Source organism: Larus michahellis, chromosome 3 (genome assembly GCF_964199755.1).
Source record: "Larus michahellis chromosome 3, bLarMic1.1, whole genome shotgun sequence".
Lineage (NCBI taxonomy): Eukaryota > Metazoa > Chordata > Aves > Charadriiformes > Laridae > Larus > Larus michahellis.
The window spans coordinates 5,153,716-5,170,571 of NC_133898.1; the positions used below are offsets into that span (position 1 = coordinate 5,153,716).

At 41.7% G+C, this 16,856-nt stretch overlaps 2 protein-coding genes across 6 annotated transcripts; both read right to left on the minus strand.

The window, feature by feature from the left end:
- Positions 1-1,032: 1,032 nt before the first annotated feature.
- OTOR (otoraplin) lies at positions 1,033-6,903 on the minus strand. Its single transcript, XM_074578424.1, has 4 exons — positions 5,411-6,903; positions 4,814-4,953; positions 4,109-4,219; positions 1,033-1,148 (listed from the first exon to the last, which is right to left on the minus strand). Exons 1-4 carry the CDS (start codon positions 5,550-5,552, stop codon positions 1,125-1,127), a joined length of 417 nt encoding a protein of 138 aa, XP_074434525.1. The 5' UTR covers positions 5,553-6,903; the 3' UTR covers positions 1,033-1,124.
- A 104-nt stretch (positions 6,904-7,007) lies between these two features.
- Positions 7,008-16,172, minus strand: SNRPB2 (small nuclear ribonucleoprotein polypeptide B2). Of its 5 annotated transcripts, none has more exons than XM_074578421.1 (7): positions 16,108-16,172; positions 15,640-15,728; positions 13,118-13,290; positions 10,749-10,889; positions 9,529-9,582; positions 7,913-8,001; positions 7,008-7,387 (listed from the first exon to the last, which is right to left on the minus strand). In XM_074578421.1, the coding sequence occupies exons 2-7, from the start codon at positions 15,701-15,703 to the stop codon at positions 7,228-7,230; spliced, it is 681 nt and encodes a 226-aa protein (XP_074434522.1). In that variant the 5' UTR covers positions 15,704-15,728; positions 16,108-16,172; the 3' UTR covers positions 7,008-7,227. The 5 variants fall into 5 exon arrangements, with proteins under 5 accessions (XP_074434522.1, XP_074434524.1, XP_074434520.1 ...); XM_074578423.1 differs by having other exon boundaries at positions 16,088-16,168; XM_074578419.1 differs by having other exon boundaries at positions 16,103-16,167.
- Positions 16,173-16,856: the final 684 nt, after the last annotated feature.

Here is a 16,856-nt window from a genome sequence, read left to right on the forward strand (position 1 = left end):
CAGCGGCTCCCGGACGGCGACAGCTGAGGGCAGAGCAAGCGCTGTCCCGTCCGCGGGCGGCCACCCGCGCCGCCATGGTGCCCCAAGCAGCCCCTCTCCCCCTCCCGCAGCCGCGAGCTGGCGGCGCGAGGCAGGGGGGGGAGAATGCCCCATTGCCATTGGCTGGCGTGCGCACGGCCCCGCCCTTCGAGAGGGTTCTGGGCCGGCTGAGGCGCGGGGCGTCCCTGAGGGCGGGAGAAGCTTCGCCCGGGACCGGGCAGCTGCAAGAGGATGGTGGGAGCCGTGGCAAGGCTTCGTTTTTGAGGCGGAGGGCCTTGCTCTGTTCTGCGTGGCTTCAGAAACATGCTTTTTCGTGAAAAAAAAAAATAAATTTCTTCTTCATCACCCAGTTCCACGAGTGAGGCTCTCAGCAGGCAGCCGCATAGTGGCAGCCCGACTGCTAGAGGCCTCCTCCAATTCTCATGCCTTGAATATTTAGCAGAGGCTAAACGTCTTCCATATTGGTGCTCTGGAGAAGCAACAGGGCACTGTGCTCCCTCCAAGCTGCCTGGGCAGGCACCATCCCCAGGGTTAACGCACTCCTCCTGTGATCAGCCCATGGCTCTGGTCCACAATTTCACCTTGAACATGCCCCGTACCAGCACATACAACAGGTGACATAGTCTTTCCAACACGGGATTAAGGCCCGCATCCAGTTACTGGTGATTTCTCAGTTGTTAGATAGCTCTTGCCACAAGTGAGTGGAATATGAGGCACATATAGCTGACCCAAGGAAGGTATTTTTAATATCTAATACACGGTGTAAGGTTATGGCAGGAAACACAGGTCAAGGTCACACATCTAATCCTATACACAGATTCACAGCAATTCAAAGGCTATTAGCTTTATTAACAACTAATGAAGTATATACAGGTAAAATCTTTCTAAAGAACAAATCCTGTGTGGCACTACTTCCCCATCCCAAATCACTCCCTTCAAATGAAAACTTTCTTGTTTTGAAGAAGGATTATGTGTTTCACAAACATCTGTTACAGGAAGGGCTGTGTATTCAGGGAGGGCATCTAGGTTTCCTCCTGTCAGTTTTTCCTGGTAGCAGCCGAGAGATTACCTGACTGCTTTCAGCACTATTCACAGAAGAAATCAATGTCCTGAAAGAGAGAGTCAAAAGGAAAGATATTTTGAGATTACTGAAGGATTAATGTTCCTTTATCACCCCCCAAAGGTACATGAGTAGATGCAAACACAGAATACACTATCATGTACTCAAAGTACACCGTAATATACTCAAATTATGTTTTCTGTAAATAAATTAACTTCACAGAATCCTGAAAAAGGTCCTTTGTCTTTCAGCTCCTTTTACATAGTGGGCTGGTTTGTTCCTGTCATAAATTTTTTAAGTGAATTAGGCAATACCACCTTCTCCATTTCAAATGATTCCTTTATCTCCCTTTTTTGTTTTGTATTCCCACATCCATACCTGGATTTATTAGGCTTATGTAACCCTATATCTTTAAACAGTTCCTAATCACACATGAAAAGGATGCCTTGAACAGACTGGGGTTATGCGACACACTTGCTATGGAGAAATGTGACTAGAAAATTAAATGCCAGTATTTTGCTTGAAAACTTCCAGCCTGGGCTAGACTTCCACAGCATATTGTTTTCATCTAACTTTCTGCTATTATTTTATACGGCTATGTAGATCTCTGTTCTGCTGCAGGGAATTATCACATAGTGGTGCTCAAACTATACGACTTTTACATGAGACCAGCCTATCCCATATAGCTGTCCACTGGAAACAGAAGACAGGGAGCTGTTTCAGAACAGATGCTTACTGGTAATGAAAGTACTCTCATCTTAGCCAGCAAATGGCCAATTTTAAGCAATCGAGGGAAGGCAGACAATCCAGTACTGCTTTGTAGTACACACAGTCTTTCCTGTTGAGTCTATTGTATTCAGTGTGATTCAATGGTTCAGAAGTAGCAGCACTGGGAGAGGGAGGAGAGGGGGAAAATCTCCTAAGATTTACTACTCGAGCAGCAACCAACAGGCATGGATTACCCAGAGCCGTGCAAAAGGATGCTGAGAGAAGTTTCACAGGCACAAATGTTCATTGGCAGGGTTTGTAGCTGATGGCATACATTTACTCCAACAGTGAAAGGTCCTTTGCAGGGGGGGGTGTAGAGAAAAAGGAGGGTCAGAGACACAGAGGCCCCCAGGCTGATGTCCTCTTTCAGGCTTCTGTCCAGTGCAGCAGGTGCCCTCCCGTAACACTTTTCCCCATCAAGCTCCCTACCCTTTCTTCCTCCATGCAATGCCATTTCTGTGTGCCACCCAGGTGCTACACGCTGATTAACCATGAAGCTTCGGGCATCATCAGGTCCCCTAATATAAATGGCAGGGTCTCTTCCCCAAGAGACCCCACCGTAATGCCAATATTGGGCTTTGCAGGGGCAAGGCCAGGAAAGCAAGGCAAAAACATTGCAAGCAGCTTGGGGGATGATTAGAGAGCTGTGAGCAAGAGACCAGCTTCTGACTTGCAGATGGAAGGCTGGTGGCATGAGAGGCATCTATGTCAGTGTGCAACACTCGCTCTTTAAAAAGCGAGTGTTTTATTTTAAAAAAAAAAAACAAAACATAAAAACAAACAGCAACTTTAAGGGATGTTTCTGGAGCAAGCAACATGCCCATACACAGATTGGTCAAGATGTGCTGTAGACTGTTTTAAATGTGAATTTAGAAAGAGCCAGGTCCTTAAGGTCACATTTGCAACATACAGTCAAGAGCAGTAGAACAAGGAGAAGAACGTTATCTGTATCACCCTTCATTTTTGTTGCGAAGCTCCTGCTTTGAATGTGAAGTAAGGGTGAATTGACCGTGAAAGTCTGTGTTGCTAGTTTTGGGAAAGAAAATTACTTTCCAATTTTAAGTTCTGCATTGCTACCTGACAACAGCCCATTCTGGACCCTGAGTCAGCCTGCAGGCTAAAACATCGGTTTAACCTGCCTCTGCTTCCAGTTCCACTTGCCGTGCAGCAGACTGGCTGTCATATTGTTGAGAAAAGAGCTTAGAAACGTATTTAAGTCATTCTTTCATGTTCTGTGACTAATTAATTGTTGCAATGCTTCTGGGCCAAATTCAGAACAACTTAATGTAGTGTCAAGAAAAGCAATCACTTATCGAAGATTCACACTTCCTCAAATAAAGCTTGTTTGACACATGAAACAAAATTCTTCCTTTCACTTACTTCCTCTGTGTTAATGAAACCCATCTAGTAACCTGGAGCTAGGATTAAAAACTCCATATGTGATTTCAAGATTGAAGCACTAATTGTTGTATTTTGCCATGCACTTCAAAACCACATATAGCTAAATATTCAATATTGATGAAGGCAATTACTGTAAACCTACCACTGAACTTGATTTTAAGCCTGGGAATAAGCTACCAGTAAGCGTTAGTTGTAAGCCAAACCATACCAGCCTCTGAGAAGGACCCTCCTCTTCCACTCCTCTGTGAAGTGTTTCAGATCTTTAGTAAAATCATGAGTTGTGTGGTGTAGTGAGACACTACATAATCAGGGACAATCAGGCTTTCAGAAATACAGCCTGCTTACTCACACATCACTAATGTCTTTCCAAAAGCTTTTTAATTCAGTTTTTTGACATACCAATAACTTTGTTACGAGAAAGCCAGCATGCTTTCCGTAAATCAGAAGTTCTGTATGACAGTGCCCACCTATACATACAATTAACAGAAAACGCACTTGTACACTTTACTAAAGCATGCAGCACAATATCCTGGCTCTGGAAAAGAAAGCTTTGGGTAAAACTTATGTGGCCTTGAAGGAATGCTACTCAAATCAATAGGAAACAGGAACTCTAATAGGATCAGGCCCTTAATGCAGCATTTGCAATGTCTGCAATATCAGAGCTTATGTTAAGGATTTTATTGAGGCTATTTGACTGTATAAAGGCCCAAAGATTGGATCCCATAGCATCTGTGATATGCTACAATCAACTGCCACAATTATGATTTGTTTTTACAGCAAATTAGCATTAAACAGCCAAGTATAATTATGCAGCCAGCTGGGCTTTTGCAAATTCCTTACCGTTGTAGGAACAGTCTTATTTGCTTCTTGATAGACATGTTGTTCTGAGACTAAACTGCTAGGGAAATAACCAACTGTCCCCATATGGTCTTCATACTGTTCTCCATAAACCTTCAAGCAAGGAGATGTATAATTAGGTACCTTAAAACAGTCATCTGGTCTGAGCAAGATCACAATTTAGTCAAAAGCAGTTACTAATATTGCTTCTTACTCTGGTTTTAGATTTCCTAGTCTCCAATTAGCTGGCACGTGAAATGAACCATTAACACAAGTTCTGATACAGGCATACATTTTTTGGAGTAAATTAATACCGCCTGTAGTTTATCTGGATTTTTTTTTTTTTTAATAAATGCAGCTAATATTTATCTTAGCTTTTATCACAGGGGGTTGTAAAACCCTTAAATTAAAGGGAAGCATTCTCCTCCATAGTTTCAGCAAGCAGCCACAGAAAAGGACTGTCGAGCCCTTCTGTTAAGGTTCAGTTCCTAATTACCACATAGTTATCGGAGATATTCCATAAAACAAACTAAAAAAAAGTATTAAAACCCTCAAAACTCCTCAATCTGTTTAAGTTTAAACATTCACTTTGAAAATTAAGTTGCTACTTTAAAACCCACAATAGCTCAGGATTAGCATCCATTTCTTGATAGAAATGTGTGTTAATCTACTTCTGGTTTGCTCATATAAACAAGAATCTCCTCTTACACTTCCAGCCCAGAATTCTCCAGAGTCTTTTTCTTTCACTAGTTTTGAGTAAACGTAAATCAACTGCCCTTTTTTAATATTAATGAATCTGCAGTCTGGAGCATTATAATCCTCTTCTGCTCTGGCAAGGGAAATGGTGTCTAGAAAAAAAAGTACGAGGTGGACAAATTTAAATACATATACTTTTACAAAGAGAAATATAAATGTATGTGTGTGTGTATGCATACATGTTAAACTATTTCTACAGACAAAAGTAGGTTATCCTGAAATTAATAGAAGTCTTCAAGAATTTGTTCTACTCATTCTCCAGTATGCAAAGTAACAGTTTAAGAATGTGCCATTTCATCATAGTGGAAGTTATAATCCTTCTCTCTGCATTTACCTTTCACTTGAGTGAAACATGTCCTTCCAAAATCCTTTTTGCAGTAAAACTGCATGTGACATTCCACATAAACCCTCCCACTCTGCTTTTAAAGTTGACAAACCACTGCAAATTAAGAGAGCTAAATAAGCAGAATACTTTTCCCCCCCTCACACTACAGCATCTAAACTGCATTTTTGAGACTCTATTCTTAAAATTAAAACAAAATTACTTACAGACACAGTTGTCATCAGCACAGAGTTTCTTGCTGGCGAGCTTGTCCATAAAAATTCCAGTTACAAGAGGACACATTAATCCGAGACACAAAAGTAAAACAACCAAATAAGCACGTTGTGTCATTTTTCTTTTCTGCAGCATTTGCCAAATGCGTGCCGGGTCCAGCAATCCCTGTCTTTTATGGAAGAGGCAGACACCTGGACAAACACGCCGGGCCAATGGGAAGGGGTGAGGGTGACACTCCACCCCACCAGAGGGGCCATAGGTGGGAGGAAGACCTCAGGGTCTACTCATGAAACCGAATCCCTTCCCAAAGCCATTCTGCATTAACATTTCAATCAGCAACTGTATTATTTAAACATTTAAAGCCTTCCTGTAGCGGTCCATAGTCTTAATCTTACCTCAAGCAGAGTTTGAGAACGAAAATTAAGTCAGATCCTGGTAAGCAGCAAAGGAAATTACATCCTTCCAAATCCTCAAGTTCTTCATTTTCACAAATGCTCACTGACAAGTGTAATCTGCCACTGAGGGTTTACGATCTTGTGGAGAGATTCCCCTGTTACGGTCTACAGAAAGGACCTACTAGGACCCTAACAGATGGACGCAAATGTACACAAGCCATCAGGGAGCTGAAACAGTCAAAGAAGGCTTTGCAGGTCAGCAATTCAAATTTGAAGTCTAAAAGGTGCAAACGCTGCATACCTGTACAGGCAAGATCCCTTCCACAGGGAGACACAGTTGAGAGCAGAACACACAGGTTACACCGGCACAAGGGCCATTTCACTTTGATTTACATAGCTGAACTCAGTGGGGAGTCTGCAGATGCAAGACACTGAACAACACACAGCACCACGTCTTCCATCACCTGAACAAAACACTTCAGCCTTTGAAGTGATTTTTGCACCCAGATATTTAGAACAGTTACAACTCGCAATACTACACTTGATTACTTCACTGCATTCGTTGTATTTCATGTCACACAAGACCTGTAAACATTTTTGACAAGTGGAAAAACACCAAACCAAAAGCCAAACCCAGAAGCTTTAGGACATGTATTTTGAAAAAACTTGCCTAAAAACAGACCATCAGACCCATCAGCACTGACTTTGTAAAGAGCCAGAAAGCCCTTCCTAAACCATTTATTAATATCACTGGTAATAGGGCTGGGCAGAGCAGAAGAGAAGACAACAGATAAACTTTCATGTTTCTTCTGTGGACCTGCTTCTACAGCCAGCCACCATTAGAAAGACAAAACCAAGCTGAACAACAGTGCTGTCAAACTGTAATCAATTTCTACCGAAATCTGGAAGAACCCCCCCCTAATGATAATTTGTTTTTCTTAAGTGACAAAATTATCCTTGCTGAAAAGCAGCTGTCTCCTCGGTAACGAGACTGAAGATTGAGTGTTGCATTTATTTGGAATATGCTGACATCTAGCATTCCTGCTCATGCTTTTTGCTCTGAAAAGAAAGCTGTTTTTCCAGCACTCATTTCCCAGACATGAAAGTAATCTAAAAAGTAGTTAAACTAATATACTGAGTAAGCCCTGCAAGCCTAACAGATCAATAGTAAGACAGATTCGAGGAAAACCATGGCTTGAAAACAGCACAAACCGCATTTATTTTAAAAAAAATTAGTATTTCGACACAAAAATGTACTATCCAGTAGATCTGTGGAAATCCTGCATCTGTCTATTGTGGCGGTTCTGCACAAGTCTTAAGTTTTCTGCAGAGAACAGCAAACACGCTAGCTGATCAAAGTATCATTGTATTAAAAAAACCAACTATCCGCAAAAGTCCTTTACAGGAGCATCCCGTTATTTCTTCGCATAAGTGATTTTCATGGCATGAGACGGAGTGATCTTGAATCCTTGGAGAGCATCTCGAGCAGCTCCTGCTTGATTCTCATTTTCAAACTCCACAAATGCAATGTCATGGCGCCCAGGCACTAAGCGTACTTCTTTGAATCCAGGAAACCTTTAAAATAAAGTGAGAGAGTCAGATAATATTTCCTAGTTTGATAATACATCTCTCTTCCGTAGCCATAAGCCCTTATCATAAGCATCTAACAGTATATTTACTGCTAATGAAAGATTTAAATTGAAGGGGTTTACAAGTCCAGTCCTTGGAACCGTGCCTCAATTAAGGATCATTACATGGAAGCAATTTAATCAGTCTTGCACACATATGGAAGCAACTAAAGCTAGTTTTAAAACTGCTCCTGCTGTCGTAAAGTCTTTAAGATTACAGTCACTAGCTTAAATCCACTGCAGATTGATAGTAGGTAACTTACACAATCAAAACCAGCTGCAAAAAAAGAAACTGGATTTGCTTTCTGCACCAAGTCATCAGAACAAACATCTGTAATCTTGGCAGTAAGACTAAGAACTGAAATACCTTCAGAAGAAATTCTCATTTCTAAAAAGTCAGCTTGCCAACTGAGAAAAAGCATACAGGTAACAGAAGAATTCAAAGGAAAAGTTCATTCTATTCAAAACTTACTGATTGAATAACATGGACAGCATCATCTCATTTGTTTCCTCAGGCAAGTTATTAAGGAAAAGGATATAGTTTGGTGGGTTATCAGGCACCTGCAACAACAGAAGATCAAAGCTTAGAAGATTATACACAGCTATCTGTTCCTCTTGATCTCTCTGCATGATTATTTGAAACGAGACTCACATATCCTTAGTTTTCCTCATCACACTGCTATCTGGACTTCATTATACCTTCACACAATATGCAGACATAGCCCCTCGGTTCTTTTACACTGATATATTAATTTGGAGAGGCTCTTCCACAAAAATCACAACAGGATACTGTCTTATATACGATATTTAAACTCGACAACTCAACAGCTGATACTGCACTACTCTCAGCACTGCCAGGGTGGGATCCAGGTGCTGAAGCACCGGCTGTCCAAGACACATGCGTGGCAGTGGAAGAACCTATGAAAGGCTTACACCCTTCTGGAACAGCAGTTGGAAGCCAAGATAAATACCCTGTTCATCTACAGTAGTACTGAAATACTGAATATCTTTGGGCAACTCAAACCTACAAAACACATATGGTTTTACTACAGTGTTCTCAAATTTATTAATTAGAAACCCCATTAGATTTTAAACTTTAGAGTCTTTATCTAACAGATTTGCCTGCTAATATGAATTTATAGCAACCCACAAGGCTGAGTAGTCAGTTTACTGACACTGGACTGAAAGACCTTCCTAAGTCATCAAGGAAATTACAAAAATGAAGAGGAACTGGACACAACTTCAAACGTCCTAATAGTGGTGCCAACTTAATGCCTCGGGAGAACAGTTTCCTTCAGCTGATGGAAATATTCCAGGCAGTGCCATCAGAAAATAAACTTCTGAAGTTCAAACGAATACCTAAATACTCAGTGTTGTGCTTCCACGCAAACTGACCTACCCATATTGTGCCTTGTAACAAATGATGCCTGAAAGAAAACCCAGACTGGGAGCAAGAAGTTTTCCCCTGTGGATTATGCATGCAATTCTCAGTGACAGTACTTCAGGAATGCAAATATATCCTCCTATAGTATTTGCCCTCCTGCAGATCCTGGCTCTTTAGTACCTCCACTTCTAACACACATGAAGCACCGGGAGCTTGTGCTACATCCCCACACAATCCTTTGGAAAATAAGACACTTGTGAGAAAAGAGTAAAAGTGATTAGAGGACCCCCAAACTCCTGAAAGGAAGCTTTTAGGTAGATATTCTGGCACCCTGCGTAGTCTTCCTTCTCCTTTTCTATTAGTAGAACAAAATTAAAGGAAATTTATTAACAATAATAAAAAAAAAGAATCCTTCAACCGATACTAAGCACAGTCCAAATTTAAGAATCAAGTGGGATTTGTTAATAATGTGATTTCCTGTATAATGGTGAAAAATTGTAGGTTTTCATTTCATATTAAGCAGATAAAGTAAAAGTGTGATTTCTTTTGTTTACTGTGATTTAGCTCTTAAGACAAATGTATCACAAAACAAAAAGGAAGCTGTAAAATATACCCTCAAGTTTCCATGTGTAACAAACTATTATTCATAAAGAATAATTTTAAACATTAGTGCTTTTACTTAAAAAAAAAGAAAAAGGCATTACCTGCTGATTCTGTGCTGCAGTCCCTGAGGCATTGGCTGAATTTTGTGTTGCTCCCTATTAAGTAAGTACAAAATACTTTTACAAAGGTGTTCTGTTAGAAATATATAAGCACACGTCACCATAGTTCTGTACAACTCAAGGGAGTATGTTAAGATTTTTTTAAGCTACAATCCAAGGAATACTTATTGCTTATGAGATACCTCCCAAAGGGAAACATAAAGCACATGAATTTAATTGAACTTCAAAGCCAGGCAATTAAAAAAAAACATCAGTACTATCTGCTCTCACTAATGGCTGAGTCAGCAGATACAGCAAATCACTATTTCTCCACATTATAAAATTTAATTTAATAGACAGGAAGGAAGCAGTGTGGAAAATGAAGGCCTGCACAAGACATACCTAAAAGGAGAAAAATAGGTGTTTCTGCTGAGGATTCCAGTTTAGCAAGGATAACTAAAGCTATTACCATTATAGCTAGTAGCAATTACTTCCTTCTAAGAGATTTGTATATAATGATTGGGGTTTTTTTTAATGAATCCTGAGAAATCTGAATATTCTACCTAGAAAATGTTGCTTTCTCTGAACACTCTTATCTGTCCTTGATACCAATTTGTGCCTTAGCAGGAAATGTAGTTAAATAACACAATATTCAAAATCCGTTCCTTGATGTTTTCTGCTATACTTCACCACATAAATTACTAGATGTTATTAGTTTAGGCCAGGCCACCCTTAGTGGAGATATATTCCAAGGCAACTCCTTTTCATCTACCTGTAAATGAATTATCTTGTTTCCATTTACCATTCTTAGTGCTTACAGAGCAAAGAAGGCATTAAAATACCAAAGGGCAAAGCTGGTTGAGCACTTGAAGCTGGCATTAAAGACACACGCACACACCTCTCCTTTTTTTTCTTTTTTAAAAAGATGTTAGTTTCTACTTTGGTTTATTGTACCTTTGCCCTACATCTTTGTTTTCAGCAGGTAATAGGAAAGGAGAAAAAAAAAAAAAAGGGAACAGCAAAGAATATATTAGCAGCCCCCTCTGCTTCAACTTACAGTGAGTGCTCAAGAGCACTAGATATCAATAGACCACAATTTAGCGAATTGAGAAGTACCAAAAGACAATGCTTAGTCCTAAAAAAATAATTTAAAATAGTTTTTGTGTTTTTGTTTTTTTTTTTTTTTTTTTTTTTTTCTTTCTTTAAACAGAGAAGCAGCTTACCTGGATAACCTTTTTATTTGCTGCATTTGCTGACTGCTCCAGAGATTTGGCCTTCTTCTTTTCTTTCCTTTTTTCCTTATCGGCAAAGGTACCACGCATTTTAGAGATGATATCAGAGTCTGTTTTTGCATACTGAATACGCTTTTTAAAAGGAAAAAAAATAGTACATTTTGCAGTTACTAAGTCTGAACATTTTGTACCTGTCCTAGTTTCAGATGGGAAAGACTTGATTTTTCTTTGTAGTGATTGCTGTGAAAGCAATGTCCTATTGTTTTTAGTTGTTGCTACGTGATGTTTACACTATTCAAGGACTTTTTTTTCATCTTCCCATAGAAGCATAGACAGAACGATGGAATGGCCAGTGAAACACTCCATACCATAGACATGATGCTCAGTACATAAACGGGGAGGGGGTGGAATCTGCAATCACTGCTCCAGATGGTGCCAATTCACTAGGCAGTGAGAGTGACCCGTGTCACTATTATTATTTTTCCTGTTCTGTTATTGTTTCTATTAAAATGTCTTTACCTCAACCCACAAGTTTTTTTCCTCCCTTTGACCCCCCCCCTCCCCTTCTCCCTTTTTTTTTCCCCACCTCCTCCCCCTACCCTTTGGAGGGGAGGGGACAGGGACTGAGCAAGCAGCTGCGTGGTTGTAGTTGCTGGTTGGGATTAAACCACAACAGCATTATTTTCATTAACTGTCTCCTACTAAACTGCATGTACAGTTTTTAGCAGAACTTATTATATTAAAAATGGTTTTTTACGAACTGTAGGTATGCTTACAGAGTATCTAATCCTCATATTTAATTCTGCGCACAGCAAGGGAACTCTAAAAAAACCTTAAGATGGTAATTACTAGTTTTAATTCATTGAAATTGGAACTCTTCATCTAACAGCATCTTTTTAACAACTGTCAAGGTAACATATACAAAGCAATAGAAGGACATTTGACAAAATTGGCAGTAGCTTCTATTAAAAAACCTGAGAGGGAGTTAAAGTTTTAAGGGGAGTTAAAATTTTAACAGTAATTTCTCAGATCTGTACAGAAAATCAAGTTCAAGAAAACTCAGACTTCTTAAATAGAAAGGCAGTTACCTGCCTTAATCCAGACTGGACTGTGTAAATTCTGTCAGCAGCACAGCCATGTTCGCTTCCTGACAAAGGCTGCCCAGTGCACTAGCCAGTGGGTAAGCAGGTTCAGCTAAGAGGACACAGGTGTGCAACATTATATACGCACACAATCCTATTGCTTTTACTATCAGAGACTATCTCAACACAAAATTACACAGCAGCTGAAGATTTTCTTAAAAAATGTTTTTGTTCAGTGATTACATAGGATATGCATGCTGCCGGCAATAGTCAAAGAGGGAAGTACACCTGAAAGCTTATGAAGCCTTAATCTTTTTATTTCCTATTGAGTTTTACTGAGCACACAACTCTTTAAGGCTAACTGACAGAACTGAGCTTGCACAATTCCTTGTTAAGGATTTAATTAGAGAATCTGAAAGTGTTAATGAAAAAAGCTCATGGCTCAGCAACACAAGAACTGCCTATGCTTTCCTTAATGCTCAAAGCTATGAGCCGAAAGCCAGTATTAATATACCCATCCATCACTGAAGTTAAGTGGGCCATTTGCATGTATCATTATGCCTCACAAATAATTGCAGAATTAAGAGATGCCTAATTATCCAAACAGGCAACAACGTGTCAATTGTTGTGCTGTTCTGCACGTTATCGAGTACATTATTAAATGACATTCTATCAACCAGCAGTGTGTTTGCTTCACTGAAGTTATACTGAAATTCAGTTACTTGGTTTGGTGATCTGATGCATGCACAAGCAGCACTAACCATCGATTTAAAAAAATACATCACTGGTCACATCTGTTGATTTCTGGAAAGTAAAACTGCAGAGATCTTCATCCAACTCACTGCTACCTCAAAAAGGAAGCATCATGTTCTAGCTATTTATTAGGAACATAATAGTAATTAAGGTTACTCTAGAGGAATTAACTGAAAGGACCTAATTTCAGTAACATTACCGAAAAAACTTAATTGGTTCAACAGAAGACATGAGTAAAATGGGAAGTATTTAAGATCTTAAAAACTTTAATCCAGCACAGAAAAACATAAAGCCACCCCTAAGGAAACCTAAATGCTAAATTCAGTCTCTGTCTGTGTTTTAGCTACAGTCTCTCCAGCATCCCCCTAGCTTGCATAAATACATATATTCATCAAGACATGACGTGAGTGAATAACAATACAACTACAAGTACACATAATAGTTAATTCACAATGTGCAAGTACCAAAACACCATATCCCACCATGGCAATTTTTTTCCTTTAAAAAGCTAAAAAAATAACTTACCATTGGTTTCCCATAAAACGGAAAGCCTTGTAGTTGTCTCAAAGCATTAGTAGACGATCCAAGTTCTTTAAATATAACAAAAGCCTGTCCTCTCATCTTCATAGTCTTTAATGCCACGATGTCGACCACATGACCAAACTGTGAGAATAACGCGTACAGGGACCTCTTCAGTTCTGTTGACAATACAAAAAAATAGATTATAACAAGCTACATGCAAATGCCCACTTCTACAGAGAGTGCTGTCCTTTAGGGACAGTGGCTTTTGCCAGCTTTAGCTCACACAGTGATGTGTTACATCAGATTAGTCAAAACTGTTGCACCAGTACAAGTTTATTTACCCAGTTTTTGTAAGTTGGTGCATAATGCTTGGTTTCACACTTTAAGTATTCAGCTAGTAAAAAAGTTGTATTGCCATCCGTTCTACCATTCTAAGAGTAACAATTAGACAAAGGTGTATATATATACACATTTCTGTATATACATATATATACAAACACACACTCACACATTCAAGTATGATGTATGAAAGCTATCAAAGACTGATCAGGAAATCCATGCTGTAACACGCAACAGTAAAGAGGTACGACTTAAAACAAGAACACAGCAAAATAGTCACTACTTAAAGGCTAACTAAATTTGGAAATTTTTTTTGTAACTATTTATTCAATTCTCTCACACATATGAAATATTTTTTTCATATTCTAGATACGCATATGTTTTTGTGTGATCACACTGTACCTTACAGCTGCAATGGATTTATTTTCATTATTTAAAATCACATGCCAAATTAAACCTTAATCTTCTCCAATTGCATAATTGTTCTAACTCACAAATCTTACATTTGAAATATTTCAGCCACATAAGAGCACTGCCTCTTGTTTACTGCTGTTAAGACTTGGTAATACCAACCCACTGACACCTACTCCAGCTGTGCTTGACCAACCACAGCACTATTTTTCTAAAAAAGTTTTTTTATCAAAAATAATATCCTTGAAAATAACTTTTAAAAGTGTATTTTAAAAAAATGTCGCATTTGTAAGCTTTACAGAGAATTTGAAAACCTACATTTAAAAATTATAACCATGCAACTTCATAGTGGAGACTTACTAGTTTATAGGGCGCTTAACATGCTACAAACAAAGCCCCAAATTAAATTTATTCAGTAGAATCATCTTGACAAGTTAATAAACAATTTCTCAGCAAAGTTGTTTCCACTTTCAGATCTCTCCCTGAAGAAACATTTAAGTAGAACTAGTCTGATCCAGCCACTCGGTTCACAAACAATAACAAATAAATTACCTTGATCACTTTAGATTACAAGCTAAGCATGAGCATGAAGTGGATGGTTCTATGCAGACATTGTATATAGAGCCACATAAGGGCAAGAGCTTTTTTTTTGTTAGCACACTGTGAGGAGCTAAAATTCCTCAGGATGACATCGTTTCTCTCTAGAGAGGGCTGCAGTAACTGCAAGGCAGTGTCTCTAAGAGGATGATGCAAAGCAGGCTCGCTCATGCCACGTTCACCACTTCTGCGCTGTGTTAAAAAAATAAGGAGCACACAGATGTTCCCACATTTCAGTGAGCAGAGACTACTGACCACCAAAACCTATACCAACACACCTCTTCGCATCCATCAGATATTCTGATTACTGCCGTGGCTGCAGTTATTCACTGACCAGCAAACCTAACCTATGCAATTATAGAATCATAGAATGGTTGGGGTTGGAAAGGACCCTAAAGACCATCTAGTTCCAATTAGTGACAAAACTACAATAGAGAGGCAATCAGAAGCTTCCTTAGAAATACTGGTCCTGGTTTACAAAAAGAGTTGAACATTGTGCTGCGTTTGTTGGTGGCAGCTGCTGCTTCCTCACAAGAAGCAGGTCAAGGAAGGAGATTCTGCCCTTCTACTCCGTTCTGGTAAGACCCCACCTGGAATACTGCGTCCAGCTTTGGAGCTCTCAGCACAGGAGGCTTTCTCAGTCTGTTTTGTAAGAACAGACTGAGACAGTTGGGGTTCTTCAGCCTGGAGAAGAGAAGGCTCCAGGGGGACCTTAGAGCCAAGAGCACAGTACCTAATAGGGGCCTATAGAAAAGACAGGGAGGGACTCTGGATCAGGGAGTGTAGTGATAGAACAAGGGCTAACAGTTTTAAACTGAAAGAGGAGAGATTTAGATTAGATATGAGGAAGAAATTCTTTACTGTGAGGGCGGTGAGCCCCTGGCCCAGGTTGCCCAGAGAAGCTGTGGCTGCTCCATCCCTGGAGGTGTTCAAGGCCAGGCTGGATGAAGCTTTGAGCAACCTGCTCCAGTGGGAGGTGTCCCTGTCCACGGCAGGGCGGTTGGAACTGGGTGATCTTTAAGGTCCCTTCCAACCTAAACCATTCCATGACAAGCAGCCAGCTGCTGGGAGCCCACTGCAGGACGACCATCCGTGTGGCACCTGGGAGCCCCGGCACCGCCAAAACGCCAACTGCTGTGTGCGAGTGGGAAGCCAGCCCGAATCGCAGACACTGATACCTTCTTTCTTAATCTTATCGTTGATGTTGTTGATGTAGATGGTGTGGTTGGGCCTGATGTCCATCCTCAGCGGCGGCTGACAGACCTGCCTGCGGGCAGAGCACACGCGGGGATCCGTTAGCGGCGGCCGGGGCGTGGAACGAGCCGCCAGAGCCAACAACATCCTGGACCCCGCCACGGGACCTGAGACAGGCCCCAGGGCTCCCCCCGCCCTAAGACCTGGGACGGTCCGCGGGGGCCTGTCCGCCCTCCCGCTCCGCTCCTACCCGCCCCGCTCCTACCCTCCCCAGGCAGGCCCGCAGGACGGGCGCTACTAGGAGTCAGCCCCGCAGCAGCCCACCGCCTCTCCCCCTCCTCCCACCGCCTCTCCCCCTCCTCCCACCGCCTCTCCCCCTCCTCCCACCGCCTCTCCCCCTCCTCCCACCGCCCGGGTTCCGGGCCGCCTCACCGTACCTCACCTCACCTCACCTCCTCCCGCCGAGATGGCGGCCGGCTCTTCCCACGCCGCCGGGCACGCGACGCAGGCGGCAGAGCCGCTCCCACAGCAATCGATGGGCCGAGCGCCGATTCGCCGAGCGGCGCCTGCGCGGTGGCGGCCATCGCCGCCATATTAGTCGGGCTCCTCAGGCTCTGGTGTGTTTGGCGGGTTGTGTTCTCACCCTTCGGGCAGCGAGGTGAAAGGGGAAGCAGCTCATAAAGCCGTTCGACAAGCGGTTCGGTTTAAATAACGTGGGTTAGCAAACTGTGTCGGTTATGCCAGGCTGAGAGGGTTGGGGTTGTTCAGCCTAGAGAAGAGAAAGCTCTGGGGAGACCTTACAGCCCCTTCCAGTCCCTAAAGGGGCTGCAGGAGAGATGAGGAGGGGCTTTTTACAAGGGCATGTAGTGGTAGGACGAGGAGGCTTCGAAGTGGAAGAGGGGAGATTTAGATGAGATATGAGGAAGAAATTCTTCACTGTGAGGGTGGCGAGCCCCTGGCCCAGGTTGCCCAGAGAAGCTGTGGCTGCCCCATCCCTGGAGGGGTTCAAGGCCAGGCTGGACGGGGCTTGGAGCAGCCTGGTCTAGTGGGAAGTGTCCCTGCCCAGGGCAGGGTGGTTGGAACTAGATGGTCTTTTAAGGTCCCTTCAATCCTAAACCCTTCTATGATTTGTTCGTGGCCCTCACCGCAGAAGGAAAGCAGCCTGTGGCTAGGCCTGGCTCTGGTCGGGCTGGAAGGGTGC

Coding starts and splice junctions, on each gene's coding strand:
- OTOR (XM_074578424.1), bottom strand. CDS start 5,552: ATGCTGCAGAAAAGAAAAATGACACAACGTGCTTATTTGGTTGTTTTA. Junction 4,220..4,813: donor GAGAATTCTGGGCTGGAAGT/GTAAGAGGAGAT, acceptor CCTTGCTTGAAG/GTTTATGGAGAACAGTATGA. Junction 1,149..4,108: donor ATAAGACTGTTCCTACAACG/GTAAGGAATTTG, acceptor TCTCTCTTTCAG/GACATTGATTTCTTCTGTGA.
- SNRPB2 (XM_074578421.1), bottom strand. CDS start 15,703: ATGGACATCAGGCCCAACCACACCATCTACATCAACAACATCAACGAT. Junction 10,890..13,117: donor CGTTTTATGGGAAACCAATG/GTAAGTTATTTT, acceptor CCTTTTAAAAAG/CGTATTCAGTATGCAAAAAC. Junction 7,388..7,912: donor CTGTCCATGTTATTCAATCA/GTAAGTTTTGAA, acceptor TTTATTTTAAAG/GTTTCCTGGATTCAAAGAAG.